The sequence below is a fragment of the Vidua chalybeata genome, chromosome 5, assembly GCF_026979565.1.
Source record: "Vidua chalybeata isolate OUT-0048 chromosome 5, bVidCha1 merged haplotype, whole genome shotgun sequence".
In the NCBI taxonomy this organism is placed as follows: domain Eukaryota; kingdom Metazoa; phylum Chordata; class Aves; order Passeriformes; family Viduidae; genus Vidua; species Vidua chalybeata.
The window spans coordinates 43,489,018-43,513,116 of record NC_071534.1 but is presented as its reverse complement, the minus strand read 5'-3'; the positions used below and the strand labels follow the sequence as shown (position 1 = coordinate 43,513,116).

The following is a 24,099-nucleotide window of genomic DNA, read 5'->3' as shown; positions in this document are numbered from 1 at the left end:
TCAGTAGAAAATTTTATTTTAAAATATATAAGAGGTTACAGTTCATACTACACACCACAGTTTCCATATAACCCCCCAGTGAATTTAACATGAATTAAATGTACTGTCTAGAAAATCAAGCTGAAAGCCTCATTTTTAAATTGCTAAAACACTCTTAACAGACAAATAACTCTTATGGATTAAAAAATTTACAAAGCAGTCTTCAGTAACACCATGAGCAAGTGTTTGAAGCCTCCTTTTCCTTTCCTTTAATATTCTCATAAAGACTGACTTGTTTTAAACAACATTATACCTCACCAAAAAGCTCCACTTAATTCAGTCTGAATCTCAGTTTAAACGCTCTTCTTTAAACAGCTCCAACAAGACATACAATGCTGGTAGAGGAATTTTACAAGCTGTTCCAAAATCTAACTCTACATGAAATCTCATCAGCAGTGAATAAAGTGTCATAGTTGTGTTTACATTGCAATGGCCACAATAAGTTTTCAAAATATAATTTAAGTTTCAGTACTAATCTGATCAAGTTTTCTTTCCACATCTCAGTTTTGTATGCAAAATATACACTCGGTCAGGCATGAAAATATTTTTTTACTCTGACAAAGTAGAGGGAATCTACAATTTCGAACAAACATTCAGAAAAAATGTTTGAGATAGTTTATTTTTAAGTTATAAGTTTCTAAGAAGCATTAAAAGAAGCAGAGAAGCAAGACCTGGCAATGTAAGTTATGACCTATAATGTGAAAACATTTGCAGGAAGTGCTAAAATAAATCCCTTGAAGTTGTTGCAGGAAACATTCGTTTATGCAGCTTTAGATATTTTAAAGGAATTATCACATTCACAGATATGGAAATCAAAATTAATGCAACCTACTTTATATTGCCATAGCTTTCTCACATGTGAAATTGCAATGCTGTTTAATGAACTCTTCCATTTCAAAAAAATATAACCTGAAATTTTACTTATTTCAGCATAAAATTATTCTGAAACCAGTAATTCTCAGTAATATTTTAGTCTAGATTAAAGCATGACTTTGTCTGGTTTTCACTCACCAGGTAAGGGCATACTTGTGACCCAATACCAAATGTAAGCTCACACTGCTTGTTGACATCATACATTGATCCAGGCAGCTGAGAGGAGAGATCATATGTTCCTCCACTAGGTTTGTCTAAGAGGCATTCACCATAACCAGTACTGTTGTAAAACAGGAAAAAATGTGAATAAATCACTCAACTCATTGGGAACTGTCACCAAATGACACAAGCAAAAACGACGCACCACAGCCTTGGTCACGATGAAGAGACTAATTTATTTTTTCTGACTCCAATCTTTTATAGTTCTCAAAAGATGCCAGTGGATTGGAGGGTGAACGTGCCACCTCTCCAACGACACTGGACAAACTACCTGTACATCAAATTTCTCCGCCTCTATGAAAGAATGCAAAACAATAGGTTATTTACAGAAAGTTGTGTGAGAAAGTTCTCTACAAGAATGTAAACTCAGAAGGCTTTAGAAAACTCTTGATAACCAGGGCGACAGGGAACCTTCTCACTATTCACACAACACCTACATATGCATATTTCAGTGGAGTTATGGGTTTGCATGCCTACTTGCCTGTATAATAACTTTAATTGAATTAATGAACAATGAAATGTACCAGGTCACTTGATTTTCCTTTTTTGTATTTTGCATTTAGATCCACCAAACAAAAATAAGTGGGTTTTTTTCTCATTTCTTTTAAAAAGGGAAAAAAATGGTACTATCTAAATTATACCCATCACTTATTTTTAACATAAAAACTTTAGAAAATAAAGGGTGCCTATTCTAACCTACTAAAATAATCCTAAAGGTATTTTCAATAAAAAATACTAGTACATTAAAAAAAATCTTCTAAGCTTTACATGTTCAGTGCAACTTTAATGCTCATAATTCACTGAAAAAGTTAAATACGTGTATTTTTGAGGCCCTGCAAGTCAGTGGTTAAACCAAAGAACAATGCAAAACCTATATTTAAGCAATACTTTTAAAATACTTTTCAGAAATAAATGGAATTGGTAAGGGGGGGAAAAACCAAACCAAAAACTCCACTCCAAACCATAGCATTATATTGATACTTACTCAAGAAATTCAGTGATATATTTTTGACTGCATTTTGACCAGGTCCACGGACTTGTATGATAATTTAAAGTTGGAGCCATCACATGATATTGGTGTTTAATTCCAGCTTCTTTACATTTAAAACTATCATCATGAGGCACATTAAACCTAAAAAGCAAAACAAATTCTGCAATAATTAAATGAAACTCTCTTTGCTGTAGCAGTAAAAGCTTGAGTTTTGAGTTTGAAAATGCCTTCAAATTTAATGGGACTCAATACAGCTACCTGACCTTTTGGAGATAGGCATCTTTAAAATGCCTTACATAATTATCCCCTTATCCAAATGCTCCTACTTATATAGTGGTGGGTACAGGAAGAATTTTACAAGTAACATAATTTTTTAGCTTACCAGAAAAATTCCAGTGTTTTAGGAGTATGCCACTTTAAAGGACCAAGCCATCTCCTCAACTGAATATACAGGCCATGGCTGGTCTGTCCACAACATGTAACCCCGATACTCACATCATAACTCTTACTATTCAGAAACAAAAACTGCAGAGCACATCAATATCCTACTTAATGCAATTAACACATCATCTTATGTTACTATCTCAGTTCCAGTACCAAGACAAATAGCATGTGTCTAAGTAGACTTGCAGGCACAAGAAAATGAACAAGCTAGCTACTGAGCTCTGTAACATCGTCGTTACCTACACTGAGGCATGCTCATGGAACTAGAGTATAGCACCTTTTTGCCATCACTGATGAGGTATGCTTCATAAAATAAAATGCTGTCATCTCCTCTTATTTTTCAGTGTAAAGTATTTCTCTTTGTGTTACTCTACTGAATTCTGAAAGGATCAAACACAAGGAAGAATATTTCTGTGTTATATTAACAATTGTCTTTTCTTAAAGGCAAATTCCTAACAGAGCTAGAATACACTTAGCGTTAACAGGACTATGTTGTACTATCTAGGGTATGTCCCAGTGTTCCAACCAGTTCATATGGCAAAAGGACAGAATTCATTTCTTTGGACAGTTTTTCCTAGAATTCAGGATATCAACCAAATTATAAAATTCACAATTTCTTTACCAGGCTCACTGCAAGGGGCAAAAATAATGACTCTTCTAAAAGGCTGAATCAGACTCCATCCTTTTGGAAATGCAAAGCCCACTACTGAAAATTGTTCGTATTTTAAAGGAAATTTAAAAACAAAAAAATTACCTGCCAAGAAATAGGTACTTACACATGTCCCAGCTCATGTGCTATAGTAAAAGCAGCACTCAATCCATTTTCTTCACTTATAGAACAACTGCGTAGTGGGTCGCACATTGTACCCAGCTCTGCTAAACCTGCAAAATCGAATCCTTATATAAAAGCTTAAGAGAATGAATTTTCACATATTGCCATGTACTACAGTGAATGCTGTGGCACTCAAGCCAAAAGTTGTGCCTCAAGTAGGCAGCAAATTTACGCAAAACGAACAACAACCTGGCACCAAAGTACATGCCAGGAGAGAACAGCAACAAAAAATGTGAAACCATTATTTTTGTCTGTGTGGCTTGAATTTTGCATCTCTTTTCTGACTTATTGCTAACACAATATTCACACTGATATTCTCATATATATAAAATCGTACTGATGAAAAAAGAGTAACTCACCAAGAGTATCGCACTTCTCTCTAGCTCTGCAGATATCTTCCCTTGAAAGAAAATATTTATTTCAAATCATTACAGCATATAAAAGGATATTTGAAAAATATTTCACTGTTGCTATACTAGTTACAGCAATTGCAAATCTGATTCTCAATTTTTAATGTTACAGGCCATTTAAACAATTTGTATTCTAGTCAAAGAAGTAATTTAAATTCACTAGACTAAGCCCACAGTATGGCTTTTTATCTAGCATGCAAAGAATAAGAATTTATTACATTCTTTCTCTACAACGCAGAAGGTAGATCAAGTATGAAATGATGCTTAAAAACATGCAAATTGCAGTATACTTGAAACTTTACTGGAGGAAAAACTGGTGAAAAAGAAGAGTGAAAAAGAGACTATTCCAATGAATGAACATCAGAACCCTCACTGAGATGACTGGTGAACGGGGAGAAAACATACTAATATTTACATGCTTTCCATTTTAAGCTTTTCCTAGTTCTTATTACATCAGGGCTATCAGGAGCTGTCTCTCACTGCATCCTTCAGCTGACTCTTATAACACTCCCATCACATGTATGTACCAAAGCTAGAGATTTAATTTCCTTGTAACACTTTCAGGTCTCATTAATTTCTATCATCTTTAATGGAAAGATCATCAGATGCTTATCTATCAATACAGCAATGTCAGAGTAATTGCTCACATATTGAATTGTTTTGGAAGGGCAAGATATGTTATTCACTTATCTATGAACAATGTCAGTGGAATGGCTAAAAGATTATATGTAAAAACAAAACTGAAGCATTTTTCTCACCTAGCTGGGTAACTGTGGCTATTTTAGATACTGTACCTAGTGATGAGAACAGCAGTATCATGATGAGAAGGGTGAGTATCATCCAAAGTGTTTTGTGCTTGCTGCCATAAGCAAAAATTATGCAGAGTGGTAGCTGCATTAAAAGTGATAGCTGGTCCTTCCTAAGCAAGAAATGCCAAAAACATCAAATAAGGGCTTTAATATTCATGCACTCGCACTTACTGCATTGTCATTTGTGCTGCTAATCCGCAAAGTAATGACATGTGCATGGAAAGAAAGTCAGCAGAACTCCACATAAGAGTTCCCTCAGCTGATTTGTTTGAAGAGTCAGATCTGAATTCAGCTACAAGTCATCAGTCATAAGAACCCATTATTCTAAACAATGTATGTGAGCATTTACCATGTGTTTAATATTGGAAAAATATAGTGACAAGACATTTATGATAAATAAATATGAAATCCATGTATTTGAAAAGCAAGTACTTCTTACAATCTTAAAATATTACAGCTGTTAGGGCTGAAAGCTTTCCATCAAAACCCTCTATAAAAACTGCCATTTTCCTGCCATGTTTCCATGAGCATAACCACACTTCAGGTTGTTCTGCCATAAGTTTTCATATACTATTTGATTTATGTCAGTGTAGGTCAACTGGACTTGCTAATACAGAGACAGGAAAATAGAGGCATTAAATACAGACCTGAAGTTAACCTTGCATTTGACATATTGTTTCCTATCTTAAAACAAAATTATGTAGTTTAAGAAAATATTTTATATTTAAACTAAAAAAAATTAAACTTTGTAATTACAATGTAAGCTCATGCATTTTGTTTCTTATATAAGAATGAAATCTTTTAAATATTTATTTTTCTTACCTGTTCATTGTGAATTACAATTAATTTGACAATAACTATATTTATAAGATTTCCAATAGTTGAGTCTTTATAGATTGCTGCAACCTAAAGAGAAAAAAAGAAGATTAAAGTATTAAACTCACCTGGTAAACTATCTCTTTTAATGAAACAAACAAATGACCAAAGCAAACTAAGCCGCTACACAACAGGTATCTTATGCATCCAACTGCACCTTCTACCCAAGGACATGGTGACAAAAAAAAGTTTCTCAGTTTTTAATACCCAAATAGCTTCAATTCTATATTCCTTTCCAAATAGACAGACAACATGTTGAAATGCTAATGTAAAAAGTACACTTATTATACAGTTTATTGATAAAATATCAAAGAAAGGAGAAAAGTACTGTCACTGTAACTGTGAGGCATAAGCTGCTTTATATGGATTATTTGTAGAATCAAAACCTGAAATATTAGAGACTCTTAAAAAGCAACTTTGAACAAATAAGTTTTTATCTTGCTTTTAATGGAAGCTGGACTGAATTGTAAAACTGTTGAAGCATGACCTATACAAAGGTATCTTTCCGCATTCATAAAATTTGTATTTATATACCCATAAATACAGGTATTTTCATACATACTCTTGCAGACAACAGTAAAAATCATTAGTCAAATCCATACACCAAAATGAACTACTTTGAAAGTTACTTTTCATAAAAACAGTATAAAAAATTTATGCACTCCAAGTAACAGCTTCAGATATCTCATCCATGTGAATTCAGTAAATAAAAAGCAGTAGTCGAATGACAGCATTATATAAACAAGAGTTGCCACCAAACACGGAAGTACTGCCTTTTCTCCCTTCAAGCTTGTGCTAAGGCTGCAAGGCTACAAAAGTGATCAAGGAACTGATACAGCTGCAAATTTTTGGGTTTTTTTAAATCAAGTTATTCTGGTCAATATGCTCTCATTTCTTGTGCAGTCTCCAACACAAGCACTGACAGAGGGAAAGGGGAAGAAGAACTTCTTTCAGAAGTATTTGAAGCCACTTGAACTGACTCAAATTGCTTCTGAAACCACAGCCTTGCAGTGTATAAATTCAATTTACCTGAGGTCAAGTAATACAGCTAAAACTTAGAACTGACAGAGCACTGGCTCCCAACTCATGCCCCACCTTCCTCTGAACTGGAGAGAACACAATGTGCATCACTGTCCTTCATTCCTTGTTGACAAACAAGCTGGAAGTAGAAGATTCAATAAGAGTAGAAGAGGAGCCAGAGAGCTTCAGAACCCATGTGGAAAACACATTTCAGAGCAGTACAGCTACTGTTTGCTTCTTTCCATATGGACTCCTTTCTTGGTTACTAACCACCTATTCTTAGGTGCGAATAAGGAACACCTCTCAAATACCCACTGAAGTGCTGAATCCACTGGGCATGGACAAACTCAGAAGCCTTTACAAAAGGTATCTCAAATGCTCAAGCACAATTTAGGCAGAACTTCAGTGGAATAAACTACCATTTTTCTAATACCAAAATTACTTTACCACAATCAAGCTCATAATATGTTCTCATACTTTGAGATCCACTTTGACAAACTTAGCAAGGGTATTTCTGGATATTTATCCTCCCCACAATCAAAGTATGTTCCTGTAGGAACTGCTGTCTTACAATAATACAATTATCACATCCATCTCAACTCACGTAACTAACAGGGACTAAATTCCATCAATGGTCAATTGAGAAGGAGAAGGAATGAACTGTTCTGTAAACATGACTATCCAGTGATATGTATTTAAACATATATTTTCATGCAAGACATGAAGAGCAGCTATTTCATTTCTTCGTCCCTTTACTATGGAAAGAGACAAGATGTTTAATTTTCAGATGTATGAGGCTAAGGCAGATTAATTCCAGCCCAGCTCTTTCAAGTTTTATTTCTCTTCAGCAAAGAAGAAACAGAATATGGGTTCATACGGCATTCAAAAATCATGTCAGAGAGGAATCTGAAATGAGATCTGTGAGGATCTTTGGCTTATTCCAAGGATTGGAAGACACTTGTTCCAAGGATTGATTCTAATACCATTTAAGCTGATATAAGAGGCACTTACAGCTGAGAATTTGTTACAGCCTAAACCTATACAAGAAGATTACACGTGTGTAGGATTAACACAGACTGCTTTCAATGGACATGGCTGTTGCACTTGGCCTTGTAGACCTTCATGAGATTCACACAGGCCCACTCCTCAAGCCTCTCAAGGTCACTCTGGAAAGCATCCCTTCCCTCATGCAATTCAACTGAATTGCTGAACTTGTCACCTGAAAATTTGCTGAGAGTGCACACAGTTACACTGTCTGTGTCATTAATGAAGATATTAAAAAGTGTTAGTTCCAATACGGACCCTTGAGGGACATCACTCATTACTAGTTTCTGTTTGGACATTGAGCCATTGATGATAACTCTTTGGACCAGCTATCCAGTCAATTCCTTATCCATCTAACAGTCCATGCATCAAATCCATACATTTCCAATATTGGCCAGATTGTAGTTGGGGGCTGTATCAAAGGCTTCACAGACGAACAGGCAGAGCTCTTTCTTTGCCCCTGATGCAGTTACTCCATTACAGAATGATATTAGATTAGTCAGAAACATCTCTTAATTAACTTGTAAATCAGTCTAGTTAATGTCTGGTTTTGGAAAGGAAAGCTCTGAAACTCAGGAACCAGATGCGTTTCGCTGGCTGTCAAGTAAAGAGCATTCAGGTCATCTGAGATAGTGACACAATCAACAAAAAAAAGTACATGATTTGCCCAGAACTCTAAGGCTATATATATCAGGTAGAATAGGCAAAGGGATTGCGAACTGACTGGGAGAGTTAACTAGGTTCAGCTATTACCAAATAATGCCTCAATGCCTAAATTGTGACTTTCAACCTTCAGTGCAAAATTAGCCTTAAGTTTACCAAATGTCTCTGCTATAGTAGAGATAATTTCTGCTCTTGTGTGATTAGAATGATCCAGGCAAGGAGTTAAGACTGAAGCCTTCTTGTAATTAAAACTTAGAAGTTCTTGTTCATGGTCATAGTAGTACTTATACTGTAGTTGATGGATGTTCCCTCATTATAATGTTCCACATTAATAGTACCTTGAAAAAAATATTTTACTGCTGTGCAAGTGCTTTTTGTCAAGGTTATCCTGCTAATAAAATCTGGAAACATAGAGGAGGCAAAGAAACCAACACAAAACACAGAGACAGGAGTCCTCTTTCCTGCCTGTTCACCCAATGTCCATTTAAAATATTTGAGCAAGAGTGTATCTTCAAAACACAAAACTAGTTACTCATACCTCAGAGGAGATGCATTACACTGAGTAAGTATATGAGACAAAAATATCTCATTGCATGCCTGAAGAAAATCTGTTGCAGGACTCTCAACACTATATCTATTCACCATCTGAATTATGTACTGTTTATCTCTCTGGAGAATAGCTGAGGACTGAAATAATGTCAAGTAGATGCCAGAGGTCTGCAGTTCCTGACAAAATCTGAAACATACCTGTTTCAATTACGAGAGAAAGTAAGTTCATGCTAAATGTAAAATAATACTGCTGTCATTAATCCTATGTTTGAGTCAAACTATGTATCCTTTACCTCATGAGCACTTTCATGACCTCCAAACATTTTGTTATTACCACTGCTTTCAAAAGATCAAAGAGCAAGACTGTATGCTGATAACAAGATGCCCTTACCAGCAAAGTTCAGTATACATTCTCAGCATGGTTGAACACATGTGAAGAGAAAAATCCTGAAAACTGATAACCACAAATCAAACTTGAAGATTTACCTAAAGAACTACACAGACTAAAATAATCCACTGAGACTTGAAATGATATAATGATACAGGAAACGATCAAAGATCTGGAATAGAAGATTCTTATTTTTAGCAAAAAAAAAAAATATTTGAGGTAAGTACTTCCTGCTCCTCTATTCCAAGGATACCACTCTCAGTCATCTCTTATTGGAGGCATTCATGAAAAAGGATGATGAAATGGGATAGGAATTTAATAGAATACACCATTTCTTTACAATTTCCAGATCTACTTACTTTACAGTGATCTAAATACAGGCTTCAGAGAAGTAGGAGGTAATAGCCAAGATAAAGTGAAATTAGTTTCAAAAGATTTTTCAAACTCTTAAAACCAGCCTCTGCACCAGAATACAACAACAAAGAACGAAAAAAAAAAATTAGACTTGTTACACTTTAGTGGAAGGACCACAGCTTTTATTTTCATGGAATTCTGAAAAATTAAGTCAGACAGCTGTGGCTGCCAGTTTACTGGAAGCAACTTGGTCACAAAGTTTAGTTTCTCTTGACAACCCTGTTGCAGCTGTCAATGAAAGTGTGACTGTGAATAGAGGCAAAATGCCCTATTTAGAAAAGGTGCTCATAAACATGCAAGTACACCTAGATGCTGGAAGGTAAGTAAGTGATATATCCAAAACCAACAGGATATATCTTGTTCAGCTCTTTTTCTCCTTCCTTCCCCCACCCCAAACATTGTATCACAAGATCTCTTTTTCTTTCCTCTTGTCGGTTACACACAACTATGGTACCAAGAAAATGCAAATATTCATATCCCCTGAAAGAAACACAGTATCACTTCATAGCTTGTATGCCTTTTGCAGGCTCTAAAATCTCCTATGTATCACTGTAGTGCTGAAAGCATGTAAGGATCTGTGATATTTCTCCTTCACCTTTTCCAGTGTCATACTGATTCTATCATATATTTCATAAGACCCAAAATTTGTCTGAAGTCATGAGATATATGAGCAGTTACTGCTTCAGCAAAAGAGCCATGTTATTTCTGTTGGTGCTACTCCTATTCTGTTGCATGCATATTTTTGTACAAAACTGGCTTCCACAAGTGGATCTTAATGGCAGCAAAGACTTCTCATACAAACTTGCACAAGTATAGCTATGCCTCAGACTTTCCATTTTTTTCCTCCTGTAAGCTTTAGGTCATCTACTGCCCCCTCACCCAAGTCCTGTTCAATCTACTATCCCCTGAGTAAACCAAGTAGAGGTTCCACATGTCACCTAGTGGAGTGCTTTAGTGGAAGCAAAATGAAAGACTACATCCCTTTTAAAGGCTGAGATGCCTTTTGTATCAGTTGTCTTCATAGTAGCTGGTATGGGGTTATGTTTTGGATTTGTGCTGACCACAGGGTTGATAATACAGAGATGTTTTTGTTATTGCTGAGCAGGGCTAACACAGAGCCAAGGCCTTTCCTGCTTCTCGTACTGCCACACTGGCGAGGATACTGGGGGTGCCTGGGGGGTTGGGAGGAGATACAGCCAGGAGAGGTGACCCAAACTGACCACAGCATGATGCCACATGTCAGACCATGTGATATCATGCTCAGTATATGCACTGGTGGAAGGAGGAGGAAGAGTGGGACCTTTGGAGTGATGGCGTTTGTCTTCCCCAGTAACCATTACATGTGATGGGCCCTGCTCTCCTGGAGATGGCTGAACACCTGCCTGCCCATAGGAAGCACCAAATAAATTCTTTGCTTTCCCTATTAAACTGTCTTTACCTCAACCTACGAGTTTCTAGCTTTAACCCTTCCAATTCTCTCCCTAATTCTGGTGGTGGGGGAGTGACCAAGTGGTTGTGTGGGGCTTAGTTGCCAGCTGGGGACACCCTATCAGGAATGCCTGTCTTACCTTTAACTTGCAACTGAGATTGGTGTAAAGATAACCCTTTAATACTGCAAAACTCAGAAGATGGTAACAGTCGTGATCATCACCATCTACAACTCTTCAATGAAAATACATTCCACAGTTATAACCAGATCACATCAAATGCCATCATGTACAGCACAATGTCAATGTGTGCTTCTTTTCAGAATCTAAAATAAACTACCTTAAAAGATCATTTCACAAGACACAGCATTACACAGACTTCTCTAGCTGTTAGAAGCTGCTCAGAGAAACACATGAGTGTTGCTTGGCAACATGTCTCCTTATTCTCCTTATTCCTATTCTTATTACATGAGATGGGTCCCAGGCAGTTTGAAGCAAGACCTTTGTCATGACTGGACAGTACTAAGACTTCACCTTAGGAACACGCCTTGAACTACTGAAGAGAAAGTCATAGAGACACGTCTAATCATTGAATCAGCAACAACAACCACCACCTAGACAAAAATAGTAGTAAATAATACTAACAGCAGTGAAGTGTAAAGACAGGCAAGTAGGTGCCTGCCTACATACTGCAAAATAGAATCACTTAGGTAGGAAAAGACCTTTAAAATCATTGAGTTTAACCAAACACTGCCAAGTCCACTATGAAACCCTATCCCTAAGCACCACATATGCACATCTTTTACTTACCTCCAGGGATTGTGACTCCTCTGCTTCCCAGGGCAGCCTGTTACAATGCTTCACAACCCTCCCCATGACAGAATTTTTTCTAAACTTTCCTAGTGCAGCTTGAAACCATTTTCTCTGGTCCTTCACTTGTTACTTGGGGGACAAAACTAACTACAATCTCCTGCCAGGTAGTTGTACACAGTGGTAAGGTTCCCTGGAGCCTAATTTTTTCCAGGTTAAATGCCACCAGCTCCCTCAGCCACTCCTCATATGACTTGTGCTCCAGACCCTTCATCAGCCTTGTTGCCTTTCTCTGGCCATGCTCCAGCACCACAATGCCTTGGAGAGAAGGGCCCAGTACTGGACACAGCACTCAAGGTGCAGCCTCACCTGTTCTGAGTACAATCAAACAATCACTGCCTTGGTGCTGCTGGCCACATCATTTCTTGTACAAGACAGGATGCCATTGGCCTTCTTGGCTACCTGGGCACACTAATACCTCCATATTAGTTGGTGGACCTCAAGATGTAATGAAGTATCATTATGACATTTAATATGTAGGCATCCTGGAGATGCAATTAAAGGACAGTCAAAATTAAAAGAATAGTTGGCTTTTATACCCCTACAGATACCCATATGTAAAGATAAGTAAGAAGGCCAGCTCAGAGAATTTATATGAATGATACTTTGAAAATAATTGTTTCCAGCTATGTATATTTATTGGTGCATAAACAAATACCCACTTTCATTTTAACCATGCCAAATGCACAAGATCATGGGGTTTTATAAACACAGAAGAAAATAATAAGCTATATTCTTGGCTTGTGCTGGCCTTCTAGATTTTACTGGATGAGAGATAAAAAGCACTGAACATTCCTGTAGGTTTAATACTAATACAATGATCTGAATGAGAAAGGGGAAAAATAGACTACTGAGGTTCTAAGGAACGGATACAAGGAACAATATATTCACCTCTAAACTTTGAATGTAACTATATTCATTGCCTTTCAGATGCTAGTGATACAAATTAAATTATTAACCTACAAACTATTTAGGTCTACTACCTATTTTTAAGTGATGACTATAGGCAAAATCAGTAATGCCAAATATTCTTAAAGGTCAGGATGCATCTATGTTTTCTCAGCGTGTTCTGAAAAGATGAACTGTTAGCTATTGTATAGTATGAACTGCAAAGAAAGTATAAAACCAGTCTTTAAATTCACCCCATATATATTTAGATAAAACAATTTGTCTGGTTTTAATGATGGTGCACACAGTCTTCCCATATAGGAAATACTTCATGATCAATGCTGATGATGAGTGCAAAAAAAAGGTATAAACAAGACCCTAACTATAAAAATCTTTTCCTGTTAAGACCTACTATTCACTACCTTCCATTTCATACGTCAGTAAAAGATGGTAGCCGTAAAACTTTACTAAAGTTTTGGTCTTAATGAAAATCAAAAGGACCAGTTTTTAACACCATATTATAATAGTACTGTTTTACCATGATACAACACCACTTTATGGTTTCACAAGTTAAATGATCTAAACTGATGCTGGCTCAATCCTCGAATGCATGGCTGCCCCACTCCCATGCTCTGACTTCAGCACTCGCATGACTAGGCAGTCAGCCAAGTTCACAATCTGAGCTGGCCATCACAGCCCTACCACAGGTGGTTTTATATGTCATGATTTCTTTTTTAAAAGGCAAGATTACAAAGGTTTTGCTGCAAGCAGACTAAGAACAGACCAAGTCGTTTTTTTACTAGCAAACAAAAGATACAAGCAGTACAATACTCAAAAGGATGTTAATAATCAGGTTATTGATTCAGAAAATGAGGACAGTACCTCAAAATGTTTAATGGAACCAAATTTCAGGTGGTTTTGAATTTTACAGTAAACTCCAGTGTTTTAATGAATTATTTCAGTTGCTAAAATCAAGCCTTCATGTTTGGGGCTCTGAACTTTTAAAACATAGTCTAAGCTTAAGTCCTCCAGCTACTAAATCTATTAAGGCAGAGCCTACTGCCTGCTCTGCTGATACAATACTTGGAGGAACAAGAAGAAACTGTGCAAGGTAAGCAATTACAGTATTCTTATTGTTTTATTTATTGCTTCACATTAAATAATGCCACACTTTGTGCTGAAATACAATAAAGATTTTCATAAAATCCTATGGCAAAGGTACTCCTATCTTCAATCAGAATGAGTAAGTATTTCCAAGGTAACGTGAATACTCACATTGCCAACATTTATGCAGTTTTAAAGAAATGAGATTACTTGCATGCTGAGAGCTAAGTCTTTTCAGGTTGAGTTGGATGAGTGACAAGACACTTAAAACCCTAAAAATATTTAGCAGTATATTTCAGTTCTTATTTTCCTCTCATAAAACAGCAGCAAATTTACTTTGGTGGCTTTGTTGATGCTAAGAAAAGCCCCAAAGAAAATAAAAGAAAAATGAGAAAAATGTGCCAGGGTTTCAAAGTTTCTTCTGGGAGCTAGATGTCTAAGTTTCATTAAATTTAATATGATTTATATGCTTAAAGTTTTAGGTTTCTTTAAAATCCAAGCCAGAACCAAATAACCTTAAAAGTTTCAGAAATATTACAAGAGTAAAGTATAATTCTAGATTCAATTAAAATGTCAGCAACCTGACAATTTCCCATAACAGAAGTTGCTTGACCAGACATAAGTACCAGTAAAATTTAATAATCAAAGCTATCCGTATACTGGCAGAAAGGATAAAATTTAAAAGTTTCATTTCTTTCCTTTATAGGCTATCAAATGAGACTAAAAATGGTTCTGTTTCAAACACTAAGAGGCTGTGGGTCAAGAAATGACCCACCAGCATACTGATAAATTCTAATGCAGATTACATAGCAAAGATTGGTAGTCATTTACTTTCCTATCTTTCACATTTTTTTTACTAGTTTACTGAAGAATAACTGTTATGGATAAGAAGTGACTGAAGGCTGTATATTCATACACATTATTTGTTTGACAAATATCTATGTCAGGAGAGGGTTGGATTAGTTGACTTAGAATTGTTCTGTGATTCCAAGCCATTGCTGAAATGCTTCAAGGAGAAGGGATACGAGCTGGGATATGCATTCTGTAGGGGAAATGGAGGCAGGGGAAGGGAGAGTGCATGGAATTAACTGAACTGTAAAGAAAATCTTTTAAAAATAAGATCTGAATTTATACTTTTTACATCTGCATTTATAAAAGCACAACATTACTAGAAATAACATAAGAATTTTTTTGTTTCAAGATTACATTCCGCATATATATACCTTCTGCATATATAATTTTTGCTTCAAGATTACCTTCTGCATATATTGCCTTCTGCATTACCTTCCATATATATGTGGAATAGAGCTGCCAACAGATACAAGCAATAGATCTTACCTCCTACAGTGGTATTCAGAGATATTAAAACTCACATTAAAGATGCAGTGCCTTATTGAAGGCTATTACCCCAAAGCCAGCAATAAGTGTAAAATCCTAGTTTTACTGTACAGATAGGAAAGCACAAGAAAGAAATTACAAGTTTTTTTAGAAAAGAACTGGTATTCTTTCACTCATATAGTATATGTTAAATACTAGATCTTAAAAACAGTTAATATATATGTTCTCTTTAATAGCAATTATACAATGCTTATCTTATTTACTTAGAAGTACAATTGTGTAAATAAAAAGACAAATATTGCACTGTAAGGAATAGTACTTGAAAGTAAAAATCTACAGATGCAGGAATAATGTTTTCATCTTAAAAAAAAAAAACCCATCAGGAATTACATTACCTATAATCACAATAAGACCTCATGAGAAAGATATAATAAATGTTCAAATTCATCTTATTGTAAATTTCTGTAAAAAGCAGCTTCTATTTTAAAGTAACATCTTTACCACTTCACTTTGTTTCTTAGTATACCTCTTTAATAAAGAAAGTAATTATAATAAAATTGTATCTTAGGGATCAATTGTTTCAAAAGGAATTCCAAACAGAGTCTGTATTGTAAGAGAAAAAACAACTTTTGGTATGGATTTTTTATGGTAATACATGAACTTTCATATCTTCACACCATTCAGAAGACTTACAATAACATATGCTAATCTTCCTTAAAACATTATTTTTCTTATAAACTAATAAAAGGAAACTCCATGTTCTAAATTTAGGTGCCTACATCATCTGTGTAATAGATGGCAGCGCCTGTACTGCCATCAGCTGGACATGTGATATTAGAGTGAGCAGAATTCAGCCCAGTTGTCTAAGTGCCTATTACCCAGCGTCCCTTCACACACTGTAGGTTATCAGAATACTCAACTGGCAGATGCAACACATGTTTTACAGGAGACTTGTGCAGCTTGGGGCAGCAGCAGCTGAGGCCACGTCAGATGTCCTGCAACATCTTAAATGGCATGGGGCACTTCTATGAAGCAAATTAATTAATCACAGTAAAATGAGAGTGCTATTCTGTTCATCCAAAAGTAGATGTCTCTATCTGGTCAAGTTAATAGCCATCTAAAAAGCAGATGTGTCTATAGATACTTACGTGATAGGTGCCTTAATTTGCTACCCCCAAGCTAGATGCAGTTTTATATAAATTAAGCTTCCTAAATAGATGTAAGGACAGAAATCTAGGAATAATTACAATAGCATATGTTAGCATGCCTTTTCCTAACAGATGGTTCAAATGATGTCATGGTAAAACTTTTGATTTTAGAGCTTACTGTACTATATTCTGAATCACTTTTGGTTCAAGAAAGAATTTACCACATAAAGATCACAAATAAATGATACCAGCTCAAAGTCTGACCCACATGAATCTGAAGTTTCTTGAAAAATTGAAAAACTAGGATTACTATAACCAAGCTTTTTTTTTTTTTTTTTCACAATGCCATTTAACATCTGTCTGCTGTAATTAATGTGTATTTTTCACTCCCTGAAGCTTAAGAATTCTTCTAAAGTAACAGAAAATCAGGAAATGGGTCCCATCATTTCACCTACACATGCTACTCTGCATTAAACTGAAAAGATCCCTAATCTTAAACTTAACCCATCTTTTTTATTTATGTTTATGCAAACTCTTTTTATTACACAGAATTTGTTCAAACCAGAAGACAGGAAAGTTGCAGAAAAGAAAACAACAGAACAAAAATAATTAAAATTCCTAATAATTAAGAACTTACTTACTATTGACATCAATGTTAGAACATAGTGCTGTAAATTCTGCCCATGGTGACGAACCATTTTGGTGTCAGCTGTGACCATCACTTCTACATATCTTGGATAGGAAAGAAAGCGTTTCTTCCTGGAATGTGGACTGCCACCATCCTCTATGGAGAGGTTATTTAAAGCATACTCTAAACTGAGAGCCTTCTGTAAAACACTGCTCTTTTCATCTAAACTGCTGAAGGTTGTATGTAATAAAGTGCTCTTCTTCAACTCTTTCTCTGTAAAGTAAAAAAAAAAGATTTACTCTTGAATGCAGTTGCTAAATAGTTAAAAGCCAAAAGGCTGCCCAAAATAGAAAAACTTATATTTATGATCGTATTTCCAAGAGAAACTGTGGAAGAATTAAAAAAAAAAGAAAAAAAAAAAGAAACACAGAAGACTGCAATAGGAACATCAAATGAGATGTCTTGTATATTTTAATACAGTTCTATCATAAATGGATTATTTGTTACAAATTAGTTAAGAGACAGCAATATTATACAGTTCGTAGAATGCAGTATAATCTAAACAGGAAGGCTGGGAGGAGATAAGCAGTACAGCTTACTCAGTACAACAAAGGACACAAGTTAGTTAACCAAAACACATTTTACGTGCAAACTTTTGCCACCAGCAGAACAAATAAAAACAATCTAATTCCAACTCCTGAATTCAAGTCCCTACTGACTTTCAACCTTACATAATGTTATATTTAAATAAATATGCAAGTACACGTATGCAAGTATACATCAAAAGCCTTAAGTGACCTCTTCAACAGTTTTGTAACTATTCATTATGTAGAATAAGGCTCTAAAGGAAATACACAATCTACTCAGATATCTCCAAACTGAGTACTGTAATACTCCCAGTTACACTGTATAGTCCAGCCACCAGAGGCTTCTGATGCCTGATACAGAAAAAACAATGCCTTTACCAGAGTCAGCTTGCATAAAAAATACTTAATGGAGAAGCATATCTGAATTCTCACTACCCTCTAGAACTTCAGCAGCTAACTGGACACTCCAGCCCCTTCAGAAGAAACATCCACTGTCTTTCTGGAAACTAGATTTCCCTCTTAAAAAGTAGCAGCCAAAGGATATACCTCCTAATCATTTTATTCTAATGACTTAGTGACTACAGCACTGACTCAAGAACTCAGAGACCACATATCTGTCACCCTCAACTTGAGAGGATTTAAATCTACATATTCCATTATTCAAGGGAAGAGCCCTCATGCATAAACTTTAAGCTATTTTTGAGAGATCCATAGTCTGTCTTCCTTAAAGTTAGGGTACAATATGGCCAGAAAGAAAAACAGTAGAGACAACAGCAAGCATTTTACTGAGTAATTGTTTAAAAATCAATCACAAAATAAAGCTATGCTAATTGTGAAACCATTAGCACTAACAATAATGAGGGGAGAAAGCAGGGACTGGCTTTGAAAAGAAACTAGTTAAAGGGTATCCACATATACCCTTATGTGTTCAGACTGACTGAGTTGGATGCACTGAAGAGAACTGGCTGAAAAATTTCATATACACAGTCTTTACTAGGTCACAGAAAGAGCCTGAGATTCCAGAGTACTGGCAAAATAGGAAATAATACTTATATTTAAAGGGACAGTTTAAAGACTATCTAAATTTATGGACCAAACAAATCAAGAACAAATCAAATTATTTTTGTTTACAAACACCAGAAATAAACAAGTGGATAAGTAATAGCTGTCAGATTTATCCAAAACATATTCTGGCAAACTCTGATGAGCTTCCACATATTAAGGAAACAGAACTAATAGATTGAGGAAATGCAATAAATATCCTATCCTGACCTGAGTAAGGCATATATCAGGGTTACAAAAATTCTTTTCATTGGCAATCTAGTTTTAGAAAAAAACAGTACAAAGTAGAGAAAAGATTTGGTACACATTTTTAGAATTATCATGGCCCAATTTCAAATTAAAAATATGTATTGAATGCTATGTTCCTCCATATCCTCTATCAAGGTTCCCTTACTAGGGAAAGATAAACTTTCATGATTCCAAGTAGTAATAGAAGTTTCTCCTCTGTGAAGAAAGGATACGAATAACCAAGCAGGACTAGCATTAAAGGAGACACAGTTCTTCCTTAGAAGGACAGAAACATAAAAACACAAAGCTTTTCTTCATAAACATTTCTGCAACTTCACTCCCCACAAAATGACAGTAAGCCCTAGCTCACAATCTTTTGTAATTGTTCCAAAAAATGAAAAGGAAGAAAATTACTACGTTCTTGATGCTTGAAGTCTTTTTGTCATATTAATTTGCTTTGATTAAAGCAAAAAAGGACACAAAACAAACTGAAAGACCTCTAACTTGATTCAGTACATATTATTCATAATTTTAAAAAAAGGCATAGGAATAAGAACATTTTCTTGATGTAATGTTTATTTTCTGGCCTTAGTATCTATGGAAAAGCAGAATTCTCAGAAGAATGTTTTCGAGTATAAAATATGTTATAAGAATTTTCCAAAATTAATAACACTAGTCACCCAAGCTTTTTTTTTTTTAATCTTTATATTTTTAACCATATTCCTCAAGAAGGGTTCCAGCAAAAGTTCCCTGTTCAGCCCAGGAACTGAGAAGGGAGCCAGTCTTCTCTGCTGGCTCATTGTTCAGCACATAGGGATGGCCTTCCTCTGCACTAGTAAAATTTCTTTCTTAAACTATGTCCAGCCTTCCTGGACCACTTTGTTATTAAGGACTGCTTCCCAAGGGACACTTTAAACCAGTGCCCTGAACAGGCCAAAGTCCACCCTCTGAAAGTCCAAGGCAGAGGTTCTGTTTACCCCCTTCCTTTAAACTTAAATAAAATGTAATATTATGAATATGTAGTGTGAATAAATTATTAAAATACCCATAAGGACAAACACTTAAAATAATGGGTAAGATTAGGTTATAATAAATTAATGGGTAAGATTAGATACTTCCATTATTAAGGAAGACAGATGTCATGTATTATCTGTTAGAATTGCAGTAAGTTCATGATCTTTTATTATCTGCTACAATTGCAGTTAGTTCATTATCTTTTGTGAATACAGGCAACAGCTTCTGTGAATCTTCTCTTTAAATGTTTACATATGAGAAAATGTAAAAATATAAAAATATAAATATATAAATATATAAAAACAAATCCACACCAAAGTTCTTGCAATATCATGGATTTTTTTAATATTCACATTCTGTCCTACTTTTGAATTTGCCACTCTCACAAAACAAAAGGAACAGCTAACAAGCCTATGTGAAAGAAATGTGTAGGTTCTAATGGCACAATGTGGAGAAAATTATTTATGAAATAAAATCTTGCTTTTTTTTTCTTTAGAACATTTGACATTTGAAAAAGGCATAATGAAATTTAAAGTATGACTGTACCTGAAACTTCACAAGGTTTATGGGATTTCTGATACTCTTTAAGTTCATCATGCCTGTATATAAGATGTGGTTTGTTATGTTCATCTTCATGTTCACCTCCATCTGCTCTCATGAGAGGTTCTAAAATGTATTCACCATCATGTGCCTTGAAGGTACCCATCTGAAAGCAAGAGAAGTAATTGAATTATTGTCCACTGAAAATACTGATATAAAAACAATTCTCATTGAAATAAAAGCTATTTATGATAACATTTTAAAGTTAATTATCATACACATACATGTGAGATGGGGGAAACTCCAATAAAACCTGGAAGGTAAGGCAAGAGAAGTTTGTTTTCAGGGACTTGCCCCACCAGAATAACTTAGATTACCTTGCATATTAACAATGTATTAAAGGTAATTATTGTAAGAGTAATGAAACAAAGGAGATCACAAAAATAAAGAGAAATCAGGTATAACTAAGCAGGACCAGTTGGGAACTGTGCAAAGAAGAGCAGAGGCTATCAAGAAATTCAGAATTTGACTGCTGTCCAAATTCTGGACTGATTTGTTGCCTTCTATCCTTAATATAATTTATATAATATTCTTCTTCTAAAATTGCATTTCCCCATAGATTAGAAACAATGTTAACATGATATTTTTGAAGGTTTTTAACTGGAGCACCAGAAATTCAAAGTTGACACCATTAAAGGTTTTTTCTCCTTGATTCCTCCAAAACACCCCCCGTCCCCAGCCACCAGAGACACACATGGTTAACTACATAATGGGAACCACAGTAACTTGATTACTAACAAAAGCACTGGCACATACACAAAGAATAAAAATTAAGCTCCTTTCCCCCAGCCTCCTGCCCCATAATCCTTTCAATTATGAAATCCTAAAGCAGACTCTGTTCTTTCTCACTGCACTACTAACCGAATTCATAATTTCCTATGGCTTAAGTATTCCACCTCAGGAGGCTATGAGGAGGAAAAAACATGCAAGAATTTCATCAAATTATTTTCAAATGTTTTAACAGCTTCCTTGCTTCAGCCAATTAAACACATCAAGTGAGTAGGTACACAGGATTCTGATAGATGTTTTGCCACTAAGGTATAAAAATTACCAATAATACTATAGCAATAACATACAAAATATGGTTTAAGAGATTAAATGTTCATGTCAACCTTGAAACTCAGGGTTATAGAGTGGCAGAGCAGGATAAATGAGAGCAGAAGCAAGACGAGGGCTTTTTTAAACAACCTAATAAGTATTTTAAAAGCTGCTGCAGACTACTTTAGTATCCAGGGTACTGGAATTACAATACCCCCTTGAATTTGGGATCCTTATAAGCAGTTATCAGTCGTCGATCTGTAAGAGTCTGTTAGTCTGACACATGCCTGCAGCCCATCTGCAATCTTGCCTAATATATATAACATATTAGAGCTACTGTCAACACATTGTGGATGAATCCTCTGCACCAGCTTTGTTGCAGAATGAAAAAAGACATCTAAATAGTATTTTCATTTCAAGACTGCTTAAATCTAACTCACAGAAGCACTTTTCCCCCTCAGTTTCATTTAAATTCTTTGCAAGTAGTCTTCATGCTGGATCCTTTATACATTCAGTTTAGCCTTCTCACATGCAGTGTTTCCAGGGCATGTAATTTGTAGAGGACAGCAGATTGAGCCTACCAAGAACAGCCTGGAAAGGGCTTCAGGAAAACAGACATGCCACAGGTACAACCTTTTGGGTAAATGACGGGGAGACACAAGAGCCTGTCACTCAGGGACAAAGCATCAATTCTTGTTAAGATTCATATTTTATATCATATACCATTAAAGTCCTTGTTAACAAAATGTCGTAAATCTGACCCTATACTATTTGTCAACACTCACATGCTAATTCTTTTCTCCTGATACACCAAAACCCATATTTCTACATAATAGATATTTAAAGTATGTTCTTCCAGATTTAAGCAAGAACTTTATTGTTCCTGCTTTATTTCCCACATACATTTTACTTCACTCCTATTCTTTCAAACAGGTGGAGCAAATAATCTGCGTTTGTTTCTTCAAGAGCTTTTCCAAGAAACAGACAAGGAATGGTTTCAGTTACAACACACAGATTATAAGAACAACACCCCAGAACTAACAAGGAGAGAGCTCGTACTACATTCTAAACTAAACTTCCAGAATATCAGACTTCCACTGGAAAAGATTAACTGCAAGAACAAGGATATATTCTTTTTTTACAATTTCATCCTGAAAAAAGAACCAAAAAAAACCAAAAAAGTAAAAACTCCCAAACACTAAGACATATGTTTTTGACCGAGTCTCCTCACTTCAAAATTTCACAATAACAGATCACAAATTTACAGGCCAAAAAGTTAGGACAGACAGCTGGATGGACAGAATCCTCCATTATGATTGCTGGCCGCAAAATTATTCTTAGCTTTTTTTTCACTTCAAAAGATTAACACAAGACAGTACAATTGTGTCTTTAAGGCTAAAAAGTCCACCTTTACACATATGTGGGACAACCATTTTAGAAAAATGGAGTCAAGCTGTCAAGCTTCCTTTTGCTCACTCTTTGACCCACTGATTCTCACCCAATATCCCAGGATCAATGGCCTGTTTAGATATGGAAAAAATAACTGAGCAAAAATCTAAAATGCAAAAAGCTTTCATTCTTTCTACAATGAATTCTCTCCTCTTCAACAGTGCACGGATAAAGAAGCAATTACTATCATTGAGTAGTTATGAAGGCCTCCTATCAGTAGTCTGACAAATTTTTGCACATCTATCTCAACTGAATGCACTATGTTGTATGTGAGAAAGAGCAAAAATTAAGAGATCAAGCAGTGTTCTACCTTAAGAAAGGTATTTGATATTTGCCATCCAAAACCAAAGAGGACATTGAACTTGTACCACCCATTCCAATCCTCTAAATCTGCCATGAAAATACATGGTTCACTCCTCATTTTCCTAACACATGCATCTACAAAAATTCAGTCACCAGTTACACTGTCTGTTTATAGTCCTCCAGTCAAGAAAGTGATACTTCCCTTGGTGACAGATTCTGCTGATTTTGGTTGCTGCATCTTGGACACACAAGGAAAAGAGCTGTGAGATCCAAATGAAGAATACTTTTGGTAAAATGAAATAAAGAAAAGTCACTTACATGTACAGAGGTAGGTTGCTGAAACAGGAGCCCAAGCATTTACAGGAAATTAAATCAGAAATGAACTGGATTTATTTATCATCTACAGATGCCTCTCAAATCATCTAACAAGAAAGCTGCCTGAAACATTCTGTTTCTGTTCTTCAGATAAAGAGATAAAAGTACATTTAAAAAAATCTCTTCAGTAGAAGTAGAGTACAAAATTGAAAACAGTCTCTTGCACATCATAAATAAGTAGTCCAAAGAAGGAGTACTACCCAGAACTATGCATATGTATAGATTTGAGAAAATTTATGAGAAAGTGCACATGAAAATGATAATTTATTTTTTGGATTTAAAATATTATGGATGATCTAGACACTTTAGATTAAGTCAAGGTTCACAGGATCAACACAGCTACTCACTATATAGTATGACTTAGTGGTTTAAAGTGGTTTAAAACTGTATAGTTTTAACCAATATTAACTCTATTGCAAGAGTTATGGAAGTAAATATTACAAAATTATGGTTAAAGAATGTACCATGC

General features: G+C 35.4%; 1 protein-coding gene across 1 annotated transcript in view; it reads right to left on the bottom strand.

Annotated features, from left to right (window-relative positions):
* The window catches only part of ADAMTS20 (ADAM metallopeptidase with thrombospondin type 1 motif 20), an 86,786-nt gene that overhangs the window by 54,149 nt on the left and 8,538 nt on the right, over positions 1 to 24,099 (bottom strand). The window contains exons 3-10 of the mRNA XM_053942672.1: positions 20,412 to 20,571; positions 16,988 to 17,247; positions 5,440 to 5,523; positions 4,603 to 4,727; positions 3,758 to 3,798; positions 3,343 to 3,448; positions 2,117 to 2,263; positions 1,051 to 1,192 (exon numbers count right to left, since the gene is read on the bottom strand). Of these exons, the coding sequence (XP_053798647.1) occupies positions 1,051 to 1,192; positions 2,117 to 2,263; positions 3,343 to 3,448; positions 3,758 to 3,798; positions 4,603 to 4,727; positions 5,440 to 5,523; positions 16,988 to 17,247; positions 20,412 to 20,571 (1,065 nt within the window). The remainder of the gene's footprint in view (positions 1 to 1,050; positions 1,193 to 2,116; positions 2,264 to 3,342; positions 3,449 to 3,757; positions 3,799 to 4,602; positions 4,728 to 5,439; positions 5,524 to 16,987; positions 17,248 to 20,411; positions 20,572 to 24,099) is intronic.